This window comes from Mytilus galloprovincialis, chromosome 5 (genome assembly GCF_965363235.1).
Source record: "Mytilus galloprovincialis chromosome 5, xbMytGall1.hap1.1, whole genome shotgun sequence".
Lineage (NCBI taxonomy): Eukaryota > Metazoa > Mollusca > Bivalvia > Mytilida > Mytilidae > Mytilus > Mytilus galloprovincialis.
Genome location: NC_134842.1, coordinates 67,300,018 through 67,323,651, shown reverse-complemented (window position 1 = coordinate 67,323,651; position 23,634 = coordinate 67,300,018). Strand labels below are relative to the sequence as shown.

General features: G+C 31.6%; 1 protein-coding gene across 1 annotated transcript in view; it reads left to right on the top strand.

Annotated features, from left to right (window-relative positions):
• The window catches only part of LOC143074120 (protein hobbit-like), a 118,889-nt gene extending 97,498 nt beyond the window's left edge, over positions 1-21,391 (top strand). Inside the window, exons 52-60 of the mRNA XM_076249666.1 lie at positions 131-245; positions 792-888; positions 1,959-2,043; positions 10,849-10,968; positions 13,227-13,348; positions 13,671-13,742; positions 14,742-14,882; positions 15,636-15,746; positions 19,182-21,391. Coding sequence (XP_076105781.1) covers positions 131-245; positions 792-888; positions 1,959-2,043; positions 10,849-10,968; positions 13,227-13,348; positions 13,671-13,742; positions 14,742-14,882; positions 15,636-15,746; positions 19,182-19,238 — 920 coding nt within the window. The 3' untranslated portion in view covers positions 19,239-21,391. The remainder of the gene's footprint in view (positions 1-130; positions 246-791; positions 889-1,958; positions 2,044-10,848; positions 10,969-13,226; positions 13,349-13,670; positions 13,743-14,741; positions 14,883-15,635; positions 15,747-19,181) is intronic.
• The last annotated feature ends 2,243 nt before the right edge of the window (positions 21,392-23,634 follow it).

The window sequence follows — 23,634 nt, the reverse complement described above, 5'->3', positions numbered from 1 at the left end:
ACATAACATTTTATTGTTCTTATGAATAAGATGTTTGTAATATTTGCTGCTGGAAATATATTCAACAAATTGTGATCATTCTGAGTATTAAAAACACATATTCTTAATAGAATTCTGTCTTTTGTTTCAGAGAAACAAGCACAAGTTGAGAAGGTGAATGAAGTGTGTTTTAAGTTTGCCCATTGGAGGTTAACAGAAAAAGATGGACAGTTAGGTATAGCAGATCTGGTGTTGAGGAACTTTGTGTAAGTTTAAACAGTTTCAGTAATATTTGTATTATAGTAGATTATATTTTGCTGATCATTTTTCCCTTTTTGTAGTTTTTTCTGTTTTATCATTAATAGTATTAAGGTGCTGAAATTGGTGAAAATCATCGATAAGGGCAATAATTAAGTATAGAATCAATTGAACATTTCAGTAGTATTGGAATGACAGTAGATGTTTTGCTGTTGACAGCTTCTGTATATCTATCTAAGTTACTGTGAATCATCATTATTTGTTGGATACCTATTTTTGGGGGTTTTGTAGGTACAGGTGACCCAGGAATTTAAATGTTCAATGAATTACAAATTTATAATATGCTTTGTTTTCAAACCACAAATCAAATACCGACGAAAATTGATACCCACAAAAATAAATGAATCCACAGTAACAAAATAATGATAAAACATCTTGGAATTCGTAAAAAAAAAAAAAAGATAATTAAAGGGCCTTTGATTTATAGTGTTAAGATAAGAAGGCTATTGACTACCAGTGGTGAACCTTCATTTACCAATAAATTGCCTTTGCAGGTACAGTAAAGTAAACAGAGATAATGAGACTTGGACTCATCAGTTAGAACTCGGCTGGGTTAAAGTTACCAATCTACAACCAAATACGATGTACAAGGTATGTTAAGTTAAGCTATTGTAAGCTAAAATAAGAAAAATCTCCTACTCCTCATTAATAAAAAAAACTAATCTCAAAATATATATACTGGTACTGTTTTAGTTTAGTTAACAAAAATTATTATACCTCAATTATAAGCTCCCCATACAAAAAAATGTACTACAGTCAACACATTTCACTAGATGTTATTACTGAAACTGTTGAAGTTAAAAAATACAAATGTCAGTTGAATTGACTATTTAAGGAATGACTGTAATATTTTTTCTGTCTATGAAGAAATAACATAAAAAAAATTGGTGCACACTGAATAACGCGCGTAGCGGGTTATTTAACAGTGTGCACCACATTTTTTATGTTATTTCGAATAGACAGAAAAAATATTACAGTCATTTCTTATAATTTAATTCTAAATTCCATTTTAAACCGTAGAAAACCATGAAAAAACGTTGATGACGTCACGGTCACATGACTAAATTATGTCTATGGGCTCATAACAAAATAACGTCAGCCAATCAGAAGACATGTTACATCCAAAATTAAATTATATAAAAATAACAAGATGTGGTATGATTGCCAACCCTCCAGAAGAGACCAAACGGTGTAGAATAAACTCATCATAGATACCAGGATTAAATTTTGTATATACGCCAGACGTGTGTTTTGTCTACAAAAGACTCATCAGTGACGCTCTAATCCAAAAAAGTTAAAAAGGACAAATAAAGTATGAAGTTGTAGAAGTTAACCACTTAAATTTGAGAATGGAAATGGGGAATGTGTCAGAGAGAAAACATCCCAACCAAAGAGTACATAACAGCCCAAGGCAGCCAATGGGTCTTCAATAAAGCGATTAAATACTGACCCTGAGGCAATCTTCAGCTGGCCCCTTCACAAAAATGTGTACTTGTTCAGTGAAAAAAACTTCACACTAAAACTTCAAAACATATAAATAAACTGAATAAAAAAAATAAACATACAAGACTAACAAAGGCCAGAGGCTCCTGACTTTTTTGTTTTCATTTACAAATGAACTTACCTTTCTTCATTTTGATTATTTTGTGATTCACTTGTAGGATGTATTAGTACCGCGAGATCCACTAGGAAAGGAGAGTGACAGACAGATGGCCTTGAGAATTCTATGTAGTGAAAGGTCGCCAGGTGCAGTACACTTATAGAATATATATAACTCGTGAATATAAAAAGTGAACCTTTATATGACTTTCCTGATCTTTTCCTCTTATTATCTTAATTCGCAATATAAAAAATTGATACCTTTGTCAATTAAACGTAATTGTTAATTTTCTCCAGGCAGTTTAGTGATGGATATTTGTTGAACTCTGTCAATTTACCTCTTATCAAACTGAAAAATAGGTACTGATGATTTTCTGTTTCTCTCATCAATAATCTATGGAACGCCGGAACTGCCTTATGTTAAAAACTTTCATTATATGATGGTACTTTGACATTATACGATGGTACTTTGACATTATACGATGGTACTTTGACATTATATGATGGTACTTTGACATTATACGATGGTACTTTGACATTATACGATGGTACTTTGACATTATACGATGGTACTTAGACATTATACGATGGTACTTTGACATTATATGATGGTACTTTGACATTATACGATGGTACTTTGACATTATACGATGGTACTTTGACATTATACGATGGTACTTTGACATTATATGATGGTACTTTGACATTATACGATGGTACTTTAACATTATACTTTGCTTTGTCAATTTGTAATAGCTTGGGTGTCCTCTGCAATTTTGATTTTACATTTTATATCACCAGATCAAAATCAAAATTGGTATACAAGCATATACAAGAATGAAAGACATTTATAATTTTTTTTACATTAATCAGTACAAATGCTATATCATTGATAAATCTTAGAAATAGTTATCATTGATGTAAACGGGAAACACTTATACCCTGTTATAATTTTCAATTAATATTTTTTACCTTAAATGTGATAAAAAAAAATCCATAGCAAGTGAACTTTTAGAAGGATTTCCAAATATCACTCTTCAAATAAAAAAATTCAGTCAGCGCTTACTGTTGTCAATTGCCATTTGAAAATAACTTTCATATTTTCTTTCTTTTCCCCTATGTTTCTATTGTGGATATTGTACCTTTGACTATGGGTTGATGCTTTAAAAAATCATAAAAATTCCATTTCCCGCCGCAGTTATGTTTTCCATAGCAGATGAAAAATAATGAAATAATCTAATTATTTAGATTTTTAAAAATTTTAAATCAAAGTTTTCTGTTGTCAACTGCATTTTGAAATGCAAACTCCAAACCTCCGTTACACAGATGTTGTATGTACAGTATATAAATGGATCGACATAATAGAAAGGTTGACTTTTACTGTCATTATTTAGAAATGAAAAGTGATAATTTTTATTGAAAGTTTTATCGACAATAGAATAATACAGATACATTCAAAACCAATGTTATGTCAATTTACCCAAATTATGAAGACTTTATTTAAATACACATACGAGATATCATACAAATATATATCGGTGAGCAATTTAAAACTATCAGAGTCTTAATAAAAATTTCTTAAACAATTAACTTGGGCTATCTCGCTTGGAAATGTCCAATGTTCTTGAACATGTTTCCCATGAAAATACGAATACGAAAGTTTTATTTTGATTCGGTTTACATATAAGAATATAAACACAAGCACTTAAGAGCTTTTTACCGAATATAAAATAACATAAACACAACATTTAAACACACAACATGCAGACAAGATATATAACAGCATATGCACATTGAAAATCATGCAAAGCACTACTAAAATACATATCTAAACAAACCAAAACTAAGCACAACTGAAATTAAGCACAAAAAAATATAGCACACATGCAAACATTTAAGGCATACTAGCGTGTTAGAGCAACTTCTAAAATATGAAAAAGCTTATCTACATGCAGAACGACAACATTTTGAACACAAAAGAGGAAGAACTAAAAAAAAATATTGAATTTCAAGACCAGAGTTCAATGGTCGTAAATAGACTTAAAATTTTATAAGAAGAACCTACATGCAATATAGGGTCAACAAATGCATCTATTTAAATTTAACACTGTTTAGAATAGGTTTGCTGAACCCAGTTGAATGTCTTCAGGTCAGTGATGTTGTTACCTCATATCATTATGGACACAAATTGAGGGTTTGTGCATAGTTCCCCTCATGGAAGTGCCCTTATTTGTTGGGGAGCACATTATTTGTACATAGACTATATTTGATTGTTTGTATTAATTAGCTTTAGTTGAAGTTGTTAAACAGTCACTTGAATAAAGAGATACTTTGTATGTTTGAGTATGCTTTTAGATCACGAGCAAAGGTAGGGTAAGCTTATATCACCACTTATCCTAACCTCAAACAACTTGACCCAATGCAATTGACTTCCATTATGTCTTTCATTTGATGAAGAGAGACATGTTGTTTTAGTCTCTCTCTTTCTTTTCAGTGACGCTTGTCCAGACCACACATTGTTTGTCTTTTGACCTAGACTTTAGATGTATGGCACATGAGTGTATTGTCAGAATGTGTGTCATGACCGTCAGATCAAATTACCGTTTTAGTGTTAATTTGTCTCAAGCATGTTTCTATCTTTTTACCCAGCCTTCAGATATTTGACTTTTACACATATGGTGTAAAATATTTGTTGTCACTTTGACAAATTTCTTCCATCATATATAGTGGCAGGTGATGATTTCGTTTAATTGCACTGCAAACAAACAACTTTTGAGTTGATTGATATAAACAAGGATTTGTATAGTAAGATACTATATAAATCCTTGATATAAACTAAGAAAATATGTATGAAACTTTATGTACAATGGTGTAGTTCACTTTGTAATATGAGTGCTGTAATCGTAGAAGACTCAGTGAACACAGTATTGTACATGTATTTGTATGCTTTCATGTGCTATGCATTATACTCATAAATGAGCACGAGTGAGTACATAGAGTGAATCCATACTCTGATTTTGTCAGTCAAAATTGAGGTCAAAACAATCTATGTTAGCGATATTGTGGAATATATCTTTAACAATAAAATCAAATGTTATAGAAATGTTCATAGCAAGGTTCTGACCAAGTGCATCCTGGCCAACACAGGCTATTACAATCTATACGATGCTGAAATTTTAAAGGTCAACTTGTGTTAATTTATCAACAAATGATTTCTTGTAATAATTTCCAAAAAATTTCAAAAGTCATTTATTTCAAAGTTTTCATGAGAACGGTTGACTTTTCTCAATGCCTGTCTAGACTTTTTAGAATTGCGGCAAATATTGGTCGGCCCCCTTCTTCTGCGTTATTCGATTTAATATGTCCTTCAAGTCCATACTCTAGTAATTTGGTTTCACTAAGTTGTATGCCTACTTGGTTTTGAAATTGGCCAGATCAAAAATTAATGGGACGATTTAACTGAACGCATCCTATGACCAGCCCATGCTGTTTTCCACCTTCTGTTTATCTCCCCTATATATATATGAAATGTAGTGCTGCTAAATGCTGAAGGTTGAATGGATCTAGAATATCTTGATCTTCCATATAAAAGAATAATAACATAGGACACCCTCAAGTATGTCCCTCCACAATCTCTTAAACCCTTGATTGTGGGAACTCCAGCCTGTTATCATACTTCCATCACCCCTTTCACTGAGTATAAATTATGCAACTGACACGCTTTCCACCATTTTCCTGTCCGATCTAACCCTCAGAGGCATACCGAAGTTGGCGACACCTGACAAAAAAAAACCAGTTTAAGACTGTTAGAGAAAAAAGTAATATCACAAAAATACTGAACTTAGAGGAAAATCAATTCGGAAAGTCCATAATCACATGGCAAAATCAAATAACAAAACGCATCAAAAACGAATGGACAAGAACTGTCATATACCTGACTTGGTACAGGCATTTTCAAATGTAGAAAATGGTGGATTAAACATGGTTTTATAGCGCTAACCCTCTCACTTTGATGACAGTCTCATCAAATTCGTTATATTTACATTGATGCGTTAACTAAACGTTAGAGACGTTTTGTTTTCACAGCATTTAAAAAACATTGTCATTCTGCTTAAACCATCAACACCACCTATTATTATGAATCGCCAGCGTACAAGCTTATGGTTAGTGTCTATATGTTACAATTGGTCAAGTAGATATAGGAAGATGTGGTGTGAGTGCCAATGAGACAACTCCCTATCTCAAGCCCCATTACGTTATTGACTCGTCTGTGAAGTCTTCCCGATTTCCTTGTTTGAGCTCCAGATGAATCTTAACGTTGAATAGAGTCTCTTAGACGCCATCTTTTTAAACGACCGCAAAAATTTTAATTTTTCGTCGTATATTGCTATCACGTTGGCGTCGTCGTCTGCGTCGTCGTCCGAATACTTTTAGTTTTCGCACTCTAACTTTAGTAAAAGTGAAATGAAATCTATGAAATTTTAACACTAGTTTATGACCACAAAAGGAAGGTTGGGAATGATTTTGGGAGTTTTGATCCCAACATTTTAGGAATTAGGGGCCAAAAAGGGCCCAAATAAGCATTTTCTTGGTTTTCGCACAATAACTTTAGTTTAAGTAAATAGAAATCTATGAAATTTTGACACAAGGTTTATGACCACAAAAGGAAGGTTAAGATTGATTTTGGGAGTTTTGGTTCTAACAGTTTAGAAATTATAGGGGCCAAAAAAGGGCCCAAATAAGCATTATTCTAGGTTTTCGCACAATAACTTTAGTGTAAGTAAATAGAAATCAATGTAATTTAAACACAAGGTTTATGACCACAAAAGGAAGGTTGGTATTGATTTTGGGAGTTGAGGTCTGAACAGTTTAGGAATTAGGGGCCAAAAGGGGCCCAAGTAAGCATTATTCTTGGTTTTCGCACCATAACTTTAGTTTAAGTAAATAGAAATCTATGAAATTTAAACACAAGGTTTATGACCACTGAAGGAAGGTTGGGTTTGATTTTGGGAGTTTTGGTCCCAACAGTTTAGGAATAAGGGACCCAAAATTGAACTTAGTTTGATTTCATCAAAAATTGAATAATTGGGGTTCTTTGATATGCCGAATCTAACTGTGTATGTAGATTCTTAATTTTTGGTTCCGTTTTCAAATTGGTCTACATTAAGGTCCAAAGGGTCCAAAATTAAACTTAGTTTGATTTTGACAAAAATTGAATCCTTGGGGTTCTTTGATATGCTGAATCTAACTGTGTATGTAGATTCTTAATTTTTGGTCCCGTTTTCAAATTGGTCTATATTAAGGTCCAAAGGGTCCAAAATTAAACTTAGTTTGATTTTAACAAAAATTGAATCCTTAGGGTTCTTTGATATGCTGAATCTAAAAATGTACTTAGATTTTTGATTATTGGCCCAGTTTTCAAGTTGGTCCAAATCGGGTCCAAATTAAACTTTGTTTGATTTCATCAAAAATTGAATAATTGGGGTTCTTTGATATGCCAAATCTTACTGTGTATGTAGATTCTTAATTTTTAGTCTCGTTTTCAAATTGGTCTACATTAAAGTCCAAAGGGTCCAAAATTAAACTAAATTTGATTATAACAAAAATTGAATTCTTGAGCTTTTTTGATATGCTGAATCTAAACATGTACTTAGATTTTTGATTATGGGCCCAGTTTTCAAGTTGGTTCAAATCAGGATCCAAAATTATTATATTAAGTATTGTGCAATAGCAAGAAATTTTCAATTGCACAGTATTCAGCAATAGCAAGAAATCTTCAATTGCACAGTATTGTGCAATAGCAAGAAATTTTCAATTGCACAGTATTGCGCAATAGCAAGAAATCTTCAATTTCACAGTATTGTGCAATAGCAAATATTTTCAATTGCACAGTATTGCGCAATAGCAAGAAATATCTAATTGCACAATATTGTGCAATAGCAAGAAATTTTCAATTGATTGGAGTATCTTTCTTTGTCCAGAATAGTAGGGCCTAAATTAAAATATTGTTTGTTTGCCCTTTTCCGACCGTATATTTTGAAACAGGGTAGGTAGGTAGGTAAAATATTTTATTTTTTTCCCTAAAAAAATAACTTGACTCGGTATATTTTTTGTCATGGGTAGGCAGGTAGGTATAATATTTTATTTAATAGATACAAAATCTGCATAATGTCATTTTTGTCTGTTTTGCTTTTGCAAATAAGTTTTCTGGGACTATTAGTTTTGAAAAAAAAATATCGCGTAGAATGTGAAGCTAATTCATATGCACTACAAATATCAAAATATAGAGCCGTGTCGCATATTTTCAACGTTTATATGCCTGGAACTTTTGAAGAGTTTGAACTTGCACTTATATTCTGTACTACGTACATTGTACTGTCACGGAATAGAAGATCCTTCATAATATAAGTCCCAAATGGAAACAATATTCTGGAATATTATTTCCACTGGAATAAATATTACAGAAAATTTTCCTAACCTGCTAACGGAATAAATGATATAGACTATTGTTCCAACAGGAACAGATAATATGGCATTGTTTATAACAAAGTTTCCATTGGAACTTCTGTTAGGTGGAATATACGTTGACAGTAAGCTTACCTAAAGGGTAAGATATGTCCGGGCAGACATACATTACTAGTAGAAAAAGTCCCTAGAGTGTTTAAAATTTCGTGTGTGCCTTTGTTTCCAATAAAAATGCTACAAGACTTAAAACTCAATTGTCACGTATTTTACATCGCATTTATAAATAATCTGTATGGAAAAATTGGCAAGTTTACTGCCAAATATTCTCCACTTTACAGGCTTTTGTCACCTTTGGTCCATGTCGGATAAAAATAATATAGCGGCATCGTTAACATAATCATCCTGATCTGCTGATCACAAAAGGTCATCCCTACATAGAATACAACGTCCGTTTACAAAATAGTTTGTACACACGTTGATAATTTTGTATCAAACGAACTTTTTTTAAATGAACCCTTCTCTTCAGATATAAAGGTACAGAGTAATGTACGTCATTTCATGATATCAGAAAGCGTTCAGCATCGATTTCAAACATATGCTTTGAAACTTCAACTGTTCAAATGCAAGTGTTCATGTCAAATGCTCACGTGATACCAAATGGACTGGACCTTATACGTTAAAAAGATAAAACCCGAGGATTCCGATAAAAAAGTTTTGAGTGGGAAATACAAATATAAGATTTTTAGTAGGAACGAAAAAATAAAATAAAATATAATCTTGCTGGTAAATACAAATAAAAGATTTTCAGGCGGAACAAATTTATAGGGTCGGTCGGTAAAGGGCAAACAAACAATATTTTAATTTAAGCCTAGTTGAATCAACTTAAATCATTGTTTAATACAATATACAATGTATATTCACTTTTACTACCAACTGATAAATTAAAACAATCTTTACCATTCAGTGATAACAAGCACCTTTTGTTACATTTTAATATTTCATGATGTATTTAAATGAGTAGTTATTGTTGCAAATTCCATTAGAAATAATTGAGATCAGTTTTGGAAAAAGGGAAAAGGGGGATGTGAAAAAAAATGGGGGGGGGGGGTTAAATTTTTCTCATTTCAGATTTCGTAAATAAAAAGAAAATTTCTTAAACATTTTTTTGAGAGGATTAATATTCAACAGCATAGTGAATTGCTCAAAGGAAAAAAAAGTATTTTAAGTTCATTAGACCACATTCATTCTGTGTCAGAAACCTATGCTGTGTCAACTATTTAATCACAATTCAAATTTAGAGCTGAATCCAGCTTGAATGTTGTGTCCATACTTGCCCCAACCGTTCAGGGTTCAACCTCTGCGGTCGTATAAAGCTGTGCCCTGCGGAGCATCTGGTAACTTTAATGCCTTTTGCAACATATTTTCACCACACAGAGGAAACTCTTGAATAGTTTCTCCCAATACAACATCACTGATGTCATCATCATAAAGTTCTGAAAATGTACGTTTACTCAGATCAAACTGTGCCATTCTTCGATATATTCAGTTACGAGCAAAAGCTTTGAACATCCGAGATCAAAATCCATTATCAAGTAAATTGTCAAGTGTTGATTTGTCTATGTCAAATTTAGGAGGTCCGGAACTTCCTTGAATTTTCTGTGGTTTACTAGTCCCATATTTAATACCATCAATTCGACGCTACATCATGTCTGCTGCATTTTAAATGGCTAGAGATTCTAATTCATGTCTCGAAAGCATACCCACAATGTTTGGTGTTATCTTTTCTCTTTCAAAATGTTCAAACGCATGCTTCAAATCAAATCTCTTTAGTATACTGAACATGAGTGGTTCTTATATTTTGTTTTTCTGCTCCATTTACGGGCATTATATGTTTTCTGGTCTGTGCGTGCGTGCGTCCGTTTGTCCCTTCGTCCCGCTTCAGGTTAAAGTTTTTGGCCGAGGTAGTTTTTGATGAAGTGGAAATCCAATCAACTTGAAACTTAGTATACATGTTCCCTATGATAATTATGATCTTTCTAATTGTAATTCCAAATTAGAGATTTTCCCTCATTTTCACGGTTCACTGAACATAGAAAATGATAGTGCGGATGGGGCATCCGTGTACTGGGTACACATTCTTGTTTTTTTTTGTAATTTCCAATGATTCCTTTTGTCTTTACAAAATGACAAAGTACCATCATATAATGTCAAAGTACCATCATATAATATCAAAGTACCATCGTATAATGTCAAAGTACCATCATATAATGTCAAAGTATCATCGTATAATGTCAAAGTACCATCATATAATGTCAAAGTACCATCGTATAATGTCAAAGTACCATCATATAATGTCAAAGTACCATCATATAATGTCAAAGTACCATCGTATAATGTCAAAGTACCGTCATATAATGAAAGTTTTTAACATAAGGCAGTTACGGCGTTCCATAATAATCACTTCTATATATTTGTCCTTTATTTCAGTTGGTGGTATAGCAGTGAAGGAACACTTTGAAGTAGTTGTAATACCTCTCCAGATACAGATCACATACCATTTCTATAAAATACTGCTAGCATTCTTCTTCCCTGGAGAAACAGATGAAGGTATTATAAAGAATGAAACACATGTCGGAGAATTTATTTTCCATGGGAGAGACTGATAGATTCCTATGTACAAAATATTCAATAATATTGAGTATATAAGCTAGCATGTCAAAACTAACCAAAGAATATCAAGCATGAAAGGTTGGGCAAGATAGAGTTGCTTAATAATTCCATTCATTATTGCACTTTCAAATATCTTGAATAAATCCAGTGGGGTGGGGTGGTTTATGATTATATGACAATCTTCAGTTATGTGCAAGTGATAGCGTTGCTTCAAAATGATCATTGAGTATTTGGTTACAAAGATATGATTTCTGATTTTTGAAAAGAACAAAAGTTATGATTTTACATTTAAAAAACATTTTAAAACTATTTAATGATTACTGACCCTCCCAGTTTAGACTTATTAGAGTAAGGCATGATAGAAAAATTGATTTAATGACAGTTGATAGGATCGATATTACTGCAAACCTGTAGACCAAAAGATTGTATTTTAAAATGCCTTAGAGATATCTAGGTGGTTAATGCACAGTCTTTTAAAAAACAATTTTGAAATTTTTCAACAAAAAAGAAGGGTATGGTGATAGAGTAGTCTGAATTGAGTTATGGCCCTTGGGCCATCTTGCAAATTGTACTACTTTTGCTGGTAATGGGTCTCTTTCAACTAGAACTGGAAGCTTTGCATCAGTCTATAGACATCACATGCTGTAACTCCCAACTTAGCCTGGTTTCTGTTGACCCACTCCTCCATTAGGAGCACCCCCTTCTAGAGGGTTGATTACCTATGTCTCAGACCTTCCCAAGGATAATACTGGCAACATGTGCCCTGTATGTTATCCCTAAAGCAAGCATTACCACCACACCAGTATTATGTATGTTTTTGAGGTATATATATGGGATAAAACTGTTAGGTAATGATTCTTGAGTTCCAGATATTTAAATATTTTGATATGGAATTTGCATCCATTTACAGTTCAGTTTGTTTCCTGAATTTAGAAGTAGAAAAATTTACTATAGAAAATAAACTTCCATTTTTAGTAATTTGGCGGGTTAAAAATTGACTTTAGGCAACTTAGTTTCCTTTAAAATAAGCATTATATGTTATTAAAGGGAGATAATTATTAAAAAAAAATATTTTATATTGTTTAAAAACTTAGGGAAATTATACAACTAGCAAGTCTAACATTTAAAAAAATATGCACTCAGTGGTTTTAAACAAAATAATTGACTTAAAATACATGTGCATGTTTGACAATAATATCTTTCTAACAAAATAATATAATTAATCAAGAATTTAACAAAATTGGACTTCTTTAATCCAATTCGAACAAATTGAAATTAAATTGTAATAAACAATTTGTTTATGTATTTTATTGTTTGAAATTATTTTGGTATTGTTAATGCTAATGTTTTTGAATTAAAAGATGACTGTGAAAGAGTTGATGATGGTTTTAATTTTACAAAAAGGGGGGCATTGGTTTTTGTTTCTGCACGAAAATAAAAATCTTCACCTTATCAGACACTGTTTTATTGTGTTTGTAGTACAGTGATTATTACTAAATGATTTGAAAATCTGTAAGTGTAAATTCAGAAATTATAGTGTCCATTATTATGAATTTTGAAGAATGGACAAACATATGAGATTAATTATTACGATTTAAGGATAAGGGCTATTCCAAAAAAAAATGTATTGGGGGGGGGGCTGTTGGAAGGCAGTTTTTGTTTTTGTAAGCACCCGCCACCCAGACAATTGTAATTGAGAATTATAGTGCATTATAGTGTGAAAAGTTGCTCTGATACCCATCACCCATGTATTATTAATATAATGTGCCTTCCAACCCCATCCATTTTTTTTCTGGAATAGCCCTAAGCTGCTAATACAGATGTATGTATCAGAATGCAAGCTTCTTAAGATTGGTAAAAAAAAAAAGTCCAGGAACTCTTATAGTGAAACTGGCAACCCCTTGTTCAAAAGAAATAATGGAACAGTCAAACAAATGTCTATAAAACACTACATACAAAAATCATATTTGGGGAAAAAGACCTTGTTCACTTATATGATTGTTCATTTACGGTTAAACAAAAGACTAATCTGGAACTATTGGCATGTGTTGATGGTCAATAGTTTTAGAGACTTGTGAAGTTTGGATCCTCATCCAAAAAATTGGCTACCATGAAATTTATTTAAAATGTTAGAAACAGCTTTAATATTATACCAAACAACTAGTTATAATATGATTTCTTGTCATTTTTTACAGATGATGATGTTGAAAATAAAAAGAAGGATAAAAAAGAAAAGGACAAAAAGAAGAAAGAAGCAAAGAAATCCAAATCTTCATTTTATATTGATGTTGATAGTGAAGATATTGATAAAATGAGAGTAAGCTAAACAACAACATTTTTTTTTCTTTTAATTGAAATGGAATGAATGATATTTTTCTCCCATATTTTAAGTTGCATTTGGAAACAAAAATAAACATTTCAGACTCTCCTTAAACAACTCTTAACTGTGTCAGACTGCTATTTGTACTTTTTTTTGTGATTTTTTTTATTTATTTTTCTGGTAAATGAAATCTTTTTCAAACCATCAATCTCATATAAGCTGAAACAGATCATCTTGATGTGATTGATGAACTCAGTCACTTCATGTGTGTTTCACAATAGAATATTTATTAAACTTTATATTGTCTTTTGTATTTTAGGAGAGGGCTGCCAACAATAATACCTTTGTGTATGTCAAAATACCAGAGGTTTCAATGCGTGTTAGTTACAAGGTTAGTAAACTTGATGATAATGAAAAAGTTAGATTTGGAATGAAATACTTACATGGAACTTTTGCTTGTGTACAGATATCAGAAGATGTGGTATGAGTGTCAATGAGACTACTCTCCATCCAAGTCACAATTTGTAAAAGTAAACTATTATAGGTTAAAGTAAGGTCTTTAACACAGAGCTTGCCTCACATTGAACAGTGAGCTATAAAGGGCCCTAAAAATGACTTAGTTTGGATTTTGCCCGAGAACAAAGTTTTTTCGTAGTGCAGTTCTTTTAGACAATAAATTCAAATTATAAAAAATGCACCTGCTTTATCTCAAACAGATTATTACAGTGTAGTGTACTACTAGTGGGACAAATAATATCAAATTTATAGAAACTTCTACCAGCTCTTACTCAAAATATTGACAATTCTGTGTTAAGGGGGTCTAAAATTCAGTTTGACAGCTCCAGTCGCAATAAAATTTGACCTTTTTTAACAGGACCAAATCACTACTTAACTTAAAGATCCCCCTACTTAATATTTCATTCATTAAATATATTTCATTCATTAAATATCAATATTTCATTCATTAAATATCAATATTTCATTCATTAAATATCAATATTTCATTCATTTAATATCAATATTTCATTCATTAAATATCAATATTTCATTCATTAAATATCAATATTTCATTCATTAAATATCAAGGAATAAATTGGGAAAGTGTATCAAATAAAAAATGCAAGTTATACACTGTTCACACTAGAGACTATATTCGTAGACAACGAAAACTTAAGGATGATAACTGTGTCCTTGGACCAAATGAAATTGTACCTAAAACTAAGGTTGCAGGGAGAGAAAGAGAAGAACACTTATTCAACACATCATTTAACATTGAATGCCCCTTTTATTTTAATATTACAATGTTTTAGGGAGAGAAAGAGAAGAACAATTATTCAACACATCATTTTACCTTGAATGCACCTTATATTTTTATATTACAATGTTTTAGGGAGAGAAAGAGAAGAACATAGAAGACATCCATGACTTTAGTATCATATTGCCAACATTTGAGTATCACAATCGTATATGGACATGGTTTGATATTCTGATGGCACTGAAGAATGACAGTAAAAGGCTTATATTATCTCAGGTAAGAACAAAATCTGTAATTTATCCAATGATTTGTTTTTAAGTCAAGTATTTTTTGCTGGTCAATTACTGGTTCCTTTATCTGTAAAAACCTAAACAGGAAAGAAAACCAGACCAACTTTCAGCATAATGCCCATTTTGGTGATTGTTGTATTGAACGTCACCTGTCTATTGATGAAGATTGCAAGTTGACAACTAGATGTCTTGGTTATTTATGTTATTGGGATGCTCTCTCAACATGCTCAATAGCATTAACCCTCTTCAAAGGGATTTTATGATTGAAATAAACTTAACAAAATACATGGTTCCCAAGGTCAATTGGTTTATTCTATTAACTATTTGAGTTTTAATACATCTTAATTGTTTTTCTTTTGTGCAGAATGGATTATTACAGAAATGTTAACAACTGCATACCTGCTAACTGTCACTATTCGCGGGGGATTTCCCCCATGGAGGCTCCCAAATTGAAATTTTAAAAGAGCAATTTTGTCCACAATTATAAACAAAACAATTAGTAAATTAGTTTTACAATGACTTTAAGCTTATAAAAGTATGAAGTTCTAAAAAAACAACATTAAAATGTATTTGTAGGCCCCCTTGGAGGTATTTTATGACTATGACATGGGCATTTTGAAAAGTTGTCATGAATATGCATGAAATATTTGCACTGGATAATGAGCACCAACAATCAATATGGCTATCTTGTTTTTTGGAAGGAAAAATCAGGCTTTATATTTATTTTATATTTTCATAGGCAATAAAACAGAAACTTCACATGAGGTCCAGAGTAGGGGACGAAACTCCTCTAACAGATGTACAACAGGAAGAAGATAAAATGAAAATGTTATTAGGGGCAAAACTGTTGGTAAGACACAATTAATTAAGGAATAACTGTAATATTTTTTCTGTCAATGAAGAAATAACATAAAAAATATGGTGCACACTGAATAACCCGTGTAGCGGGTTATTTAACAGTGTGCACAACATTTTTATACGACCGCAAATTTTGAAAAAATTTTCGTCGTATATTGCTATCACGTTGGCGTCTGCGTCATCGTCGTCGTCCGTCGTCCGAATACTTTTAGTTTTCGCACTCTAACTTTAGTAAAAGTGAATGGAAATCTATGAAATTTTAACACAAGGTTTATGACCACAAAAGGAAGGTTGGTATTGATTTTGGGAGTTTTGGTCCCAACATTTTAGGAATTAGGGGCCAAAAAGGGCCCAAATAAGCATTTTCTTGGTTTTCGCACTATAACTTTAGTTTAAGTTAATAGAAATCTATGAAATTTTGACACAAGGTTTATGACCACAAAAGAACGGTTGGGATTGATTTTGGGAGTTTTGGTCTCAACAGTTTAGGAATTAGGGGCCAAAAAAGGGCCCAAATAAGCATTATTCTTGGTTTTCGCACAATAACATTAGTTTAAGTAAATAGAAATCAATGAAATTTAAACACAATGTTAATGACTACAAAAGGAAGGTTGGTATTGATTTTGGGAGTTTAGGTCCCAACAGTTTAGGAATTAGGGGCCAAAAAGGGACCCAAATAAGCATTTTTCTTGGTTTTCGCACCATAACGTTAGTATAAGTATATAGAAATCTATGAAATTTAAACACAAGGTTTATGACCATAAAAGAAAGGTTGGGTTTGTTTTTGGGAGTTTTGGTCCCAACATAATAAGGGGCCCAAAGGGTCCAAAATTAAACTTTTGTTTGATTTCATCAAAATTGAATAATTGGGGTTCTTTGATATGCTGAATCTAACTGTCATGACTGTGTATGTAGATTCTTAACTTTTGGTCCCGTTTTCAAATTGGTCTACATTAAGGTCCAAAGGGTCCAAAATTAAACTTAGTTTGATTTTGACAAAAAATGAATGAGTTAGGTTCTTTGATATGCTGAATCTAAAAATGTACTTAGATTCTTGATTATTGGCCCAGTTTTCAAGTTGGTCCAAATCGGGGTCCAAAATTAAACTTTGTTTGATTTCATCAAAAATTGAATAAATGGGGTTCTTTGATATACCAAATCTAACTGTGTATGTAGATTCTTCATTTTTGGTCCTGTTTTCAAATTGGTCTACACTAAAGTCCAAAGGGTCCAAAATTAAACTTTTAACAAAAATTGAAATCTTGAAGTTCTTTGATATGCTGAATCCAAAAATGTACTTAGATTTTTTATTATGGGCCCAGTTTTCAAGTTGGTCCAAATCAGGATCTAAAATTATTATATTAAGTATTGTGCAATAGCAAGTCTTTTCAATTGCACAGTATTGCGCAATGGCAAGAAATATCTAATTGCACAATATTGTGAAATATCAAAAAAAAATTTAATTAGAGTTATCTTTCTTTGTCCAGAATAGTAAGCAAGAAATATCTAATTGCAAAATATTGTGCAATAGCAAGATTTTTTTTTAATTGGAGTTATCTTTCTTTGTCCAGAATCAACTTAAATCTTTGTTATATACAATATACAATGTATATTCACTTTTTACTACCAACTGATAAATTAAAATAATCTTTACCATTCAGTGATAACAAGCAGTTTTTTTACATCTTAATATTTTATGATGTATTTAAATGAGTAGTTATTGTTGCAAACTCCATTAGAAATTTTAATTGAGATTAGTTTTGGAATAAGGGAAAGGGGGATGTGATTAAAAAAATTGGGTTCAATTTTTCTCATTTGAAATTTCATAAATAAAAAAGAAAATTTCTTCAAACATTTTTTTGAGAGGATTAATATTCAACAGCATAGTGAATTGCTCTAAGAGAAACAAAAATTTTAAGTTCATTAGAATACATTCATTCTGTGTCAGAAACCTATGCTGTGTCAACTATTTAATCACAATCCAAATTTAGAGCTGAATCCAGCTTGAATGTTGTGTCCATACTTGCCCTAACCGTTCAGGGTTCAACCTCTGCGGTCGTATAAAGCTACGCCCTGCGGAGCATCTGGTTTATATTATTTCGAATAGACAGAAAAAATATTACAGTTATTTTTTCTTATAGTTTAGTTCTAAATTCCATTTTAAACCGGAGTAAACCATGAAAAAACATTGATGACGTCACGGTCACATGACTATATTATGTCTATGGGCTGATAAACAAAATGTTGTCAGCCAATCAGAAGATGTGTTGCATCCAAAATTAAATTATATAAAGATGTAAAAATGTAGGATACATGATTATTTATATTTGGAGGATTTTTTTATCTTTAATTTGCATATCCCCTGACAAATGAGATTCTGTAAAACGTGGGACTGACTAAATTGCTTCTCATGACATATTTAGGTTTATATAACAGATGATTTTTAATAAAGTACAGTATATTTTTCCATTTATTTGGAATATTTGACATATAAAAAAATTACAGCACAGCTCAATAGACAACTTTCGAGTTCAATGCATTTCCGTCAAAAACTCTGGTTTTAGTGAACGTCATTTGTGCGTTTGGGGGCGTCGTCACTTCCATTCCAATGTTGAGCGAGTGGTTGGAAAACTATAATTCTATATTGTACGTATTATTCGGCAACTTGAATTCTCAAAATTGACAATCAGCATTGCTGTCATTAGGGAATTGTCATTAAGTACCTACAGAACAACCATTATTTCTAGTTTATCCTACACAATAATGATCACTAAGACGCTTGATGAACGTAAATAGTGCAGGGATACAGGCGACCCCCTCTATCTGGTAAATGACGTCATAAAGGCGCGTATAATTGATGAGTTTTTTCCGGTGACGGATGAACTCGAAAGTGGTCTTTTGATTTTGAGGCAAAGTGTTTTATATTTACAGGTTCTAGTTTTATGACATTGTTCATTATTTAGAATCAATAAACAGAACTTTTTTTCGATTTTTATTTTAATTTTTAACTTTGAATATAAGCCATGACCTTCTAAACAGAGTCAAACACACTACTGTGGATTCAGTATTATCGTGGATTCATTATTATTGTGGATTCATTATTATTGTGGATTCATTATTATCGTGGATTCGTTATTATTGTGGAACTTCAGTTTTTTGTGGATTCAGTGAGTTCAGGGGAACCGTAAATTTAAATTTTCAATGAATTACTAATTTTCTATAGCCTTGCATCCAGTCTTGGGTGTGTTTGGATATACGCCTGAGGCGGCCTATGGGTAACCATAGGCCACCTCAGGCGTATATCCAAACACACCCTTGAGTAAAACAAAGAAATCAAGTATTCAGGCAATACAATGTGCTACTATGTTTGAAGTTACAAACAAATTTTAAACATGCAGATATTTCATCTTTTTGTTTTCTTTTTCAGGCAGGACAAGATAAACCAAGAAAGAAATCCCTATTTGGGAAATCACAGGAAAAATAATATACAACTGTTAGCAAATAGAACAAACATATTATGTGAGATTAAGACTTCTTTACATTGACATTTAGACAAATATATAGTTAGATAGTTTACTTTTTTACTAGGTTATTAGCTACTCATTATTCTCTATGAAACTTGCTTTTACAAGCTAAAATAATACTCATTTGTTATTATGAAATATCATTAAGGGGAGATAATTAAGTGAAATATCACTTGGGGTAGAAAATATATGAAGTGAAATCTCACTAAGGGAAGATAATTTATGAAGTGAAATATCACTAAGAGGAGATAATGTATAAAGTTAGATATCACACTGTATAAATGGGAAATAATATATGAATTTGAAATTTCACAACTGTTATCAAAAAATATTTTTCTCTAATGGGAAATATATAGATTCCACAACTGCAACAAGTGTGTAACAATATTTCTCCACTCGAGACAGTTAAATTTTAATATTTAGAGCGCGAGGATATGCAGAGCTTTTTAAATAGTTAAAATTTAACTGTCGAGAGTGGAGAAATATCATAATACACGAGTTATAGTGGTGGAATCTGTTTCTCTACTGATTTTTATCCCTCTTTTTCCAAGATTTTGAAGAAAGTTGTGTACTTTTTATGTGACGTCATCAGGCATGGTTGCCTTTTTTCATGACGTCACAATATAAAAATTCAGAAGAAACAAAGAAAATTTAACGTCACAATAAAATTTCGACTATCATTTGCTGAGAACAAATTTTTCACTAGAGAATTAGAAATATTTTTTTCACACCCGTCAGGAAATGTGAAAATAGCATGAAAATTAGAGAAAATAAATAAATTAGTTCACGACTGTTATCAAAACAAAATTTATGGACATATTATTAATGTATGACCTGGTGTCAAGCATATCTCATGAATGCTGTCCTAAGCATTTATGTTGTCTTTAGAGGTACTAACTATTTAAAAAAAAACTTTCAACGTAGCATTTTCTTGAGGGTGATTTGGCATGGAAACTGTTTCATGTTTTCTAAAAGTTATATTCAATCTGACTTTGAGCAGTTAAAGTATTTATTTTTCAATATTTTAAAAAACACTTATTCTTAATGATTTAATTAGCTGAAACAACACATCAGCTATATTTACTACACACTTACATACATGGATAATTTATTTCTTTTTTTTTTGTTCATTCTAGTCAACTTTACAGTAATAATCTGAAGTTTTCTATTTATATATGTATTAATATAAGGGTAGACCTAAGATTAAACAGATTCTTATTCATGTATTCAGACACTACATTAGGCATTGATATGTCAATTTTAAATGATACATTATTTCGACTTGGAATTAAACATTGTTAAAAGAAATAGTCAGTGTAGTATTCTGTGTAGTGCTTTGAATACTTGTTTGTCATTTTGGATTTCATCATTTTTCTTTTTGACCATGTTATTTTCTTCCTTTAATCAACTTATGATTTTTTGGGGTGTCATTTTTGTATTGTCTGATTTTTGTGTTTTAAAAGATGATATTATACACCTGGAAAATTCTCAAATAGAAGTTATCAATACGTTCAAAAATTTATTTTTATCTGTAGTAGAATTTAGGGGAGGGATTACATTTTTATTGCAATTGTTATTTTATATGTACAAATATTGAATCAAATGTAAATAAAGATTGGTGCAATATTTAATATTTATGGTTGTATGAATTTTCTAAATATGCAATGTCATAATAAATTGAGGGAACAGTTAACTATATAGTGGAATGTAGAATTGGTGATAGTTTTGTATTAAGGGTAGAATTTTTATTAGAATATTCATGAGTAAGTGTGTATGCTTTTTAAGTTAGTTATATGAAATTGATATGATTAGTTTATTATGATGCGTTATTTATTTATTTTTGATACTTTGCATTTGTATGTGAAACCTGTCTGATCTTTTTTTCATTATTTTTAATATTTAGTGTTGATCATTAAACCTGTACCCATGAAGATTGGTATCCAATGAATAATAATGAATCCTCAGTATATCTGAACTCTTGTATGTTGACATACAAAGACTGTTTTAATATTTGTAATGTTACCTGTTTAAACAAGGCATTTGTCTAGTAGTGAGGACATGCAATTATCGCAAGTGTTTTCTGTAGACAGGTTTCATCATATATCATTGTTGGTGCTTGTGAAATAATGATTATCTGATCTGTGATAATAAAAGATATAAATTGTTATTGTCAGCTTTATTAATACTTATTAGGACTGTTTCAATTGTCTCTTTTCTCGTTTGCTGATTTACTTCAGATATGCTGAAAGTTCTGTCAGTTTTCTTTCCTTTTAGGCTGCTGTGACTTATTTTTATTTGAGTATCACTGATGACTCTTTTTAGATGAAATGTGTGTCTATGGTACACAATTAAAATCCTGGTAGCTGTGATGATATAGAAATAAGAAGCTCTGGTATGATTGCCAATGAGACAACTCTCTACAAAAAACCAAATGCCATAGAAATTAACCATTACAGGTCACTGTATGGCCTTCAACAATGAGAAAAGCCAGAGTTTGTTGAACTAATATAACAAATATTGACTATGCAATATGTATAAAAGACTATTGTTTTCCTTACTTTAATTTCATATTGATCAACTTAGTCTCTGTGATGCTGCTACCCTCATGTTGCATTGTTCATCAGTATGAGGGTTTGACGGAGAATCTAGCTGTGAACATAGGTTCTTTGAATAGTTATCAAAGGTACCAGGATTATAATTTAGTCCACCACACGTGCGTTTTGTCTACATAAGTCTCATCAGTGACGCTCATATCAAAATATTTATAAAGCAAAACAAGTACAAAGTTGAAGAGCATCAAAAAGACTTGGTATGACCGTCATTGAAACAAGTTTCTACCAGAGACCTAATGACATGATGCTTGTTAGGTGAATCATTACATGCACCAACTTTTGATGACCTCTTCTTTATATTAATTGAAAAACAGACAATAAACACAAAATAAATGAACATCAACCAGTAAACCATGAAAATGAGGTCAAGGTCAGATAATACCTGTCAAACAGACCTGTACACCTAACAATCATTCCATACATAAAATATTCCTGACCTATTGCTATATTTAAGATTTTTAACACCAAAACACAAAAACTAAACATTAACCAATGAAAAGGAGGTCAAGGTCAGATATGACCTGCCAAACTGACATGTACTCCTTACAACATTCCATACAGCACTTATCGTTGACCTAGATTGCTTATAGTATCTTGAGAAACTCAGACCTAACTATCATGATCATGCAACTTTAACCTTGATCACTGATCTATGAAATGAGAAAGATGTCAAGTAAACCATGTCCGATGGACATGTAGATTTTGCAAGGAACCCATACACCAAATATAGTTAGCCTATATTACTAATGATAGGTGAGAAAAAAACATGACCAAAATACTATATATTTTTTTCAAGCTGTTGCTGAACAATGAAAATGAGGTCAAGGACAATGGACATATGACAGACATTATTTTCATAACATAAGGTATTTGCAGACAAGGTATGAAGCATATAGGTATTCTATTTTTCATGTCTTCTGAAATATAAAGCTTCATACAAATATTTATGGTATTTGATGCAACTGTCATACAAGTGAGAGGTTTAGCATTATAAAACCAGGTTCAATCCAACATTTTTTAAATAAGAAAATGCCTGTACCAAGCCTGTAATATGACAGTGGTTGACCATTCATTTGATGTGTTTTATCTTTTGATTTTGCTATTTGATTAGGGACATTCCGTTTTCAATTTTCCTCAGAGTTCAGCATTTTTGTGATTTTACCTTTTTTATAATTATTTTGAGCTTGTTAGACATCTTGATTCATTTCTAATATATATACATATATACATAAAACAAAGGATATATCATAAATTCCTCGACATAATTCATATTCCCTTCTGTGCATGAATAATTAATTCACCTAATACAAGTCTTAAGGTTTTAAAAGGATGAACTACTATTAATTCAAAATTTATTTAAAATGAACATCATAAAGAAAAACTGTCCCCTTCTCAGTTGAAACCAGGAGTTTCTTCCCATCTTTGTCATAATGAACTGCAGAGGCTTGAAGTAAATTCTTGTTAGCCTCAACCAATATGCTGAACGATTTGCCATTAGCTGAAATAGCAAATATACTTCCGTTACATGACACAGCAAATATTATGCTTTCACCATCTGTTGTAAGTGCGTTGGGTAGCAGTTTTCCATGCCTAAATTGCCACATGGGATTTCCCGCCATATCACAACACTGAATAGCAGCATCATATGAAATAAAACAAAATCTATCTTGAAAACATGCTGATTGGTGCATCTCTTCATCTATGAACAACATTTTAGTCTCTGATAAAACTTTGCCATTCTTGT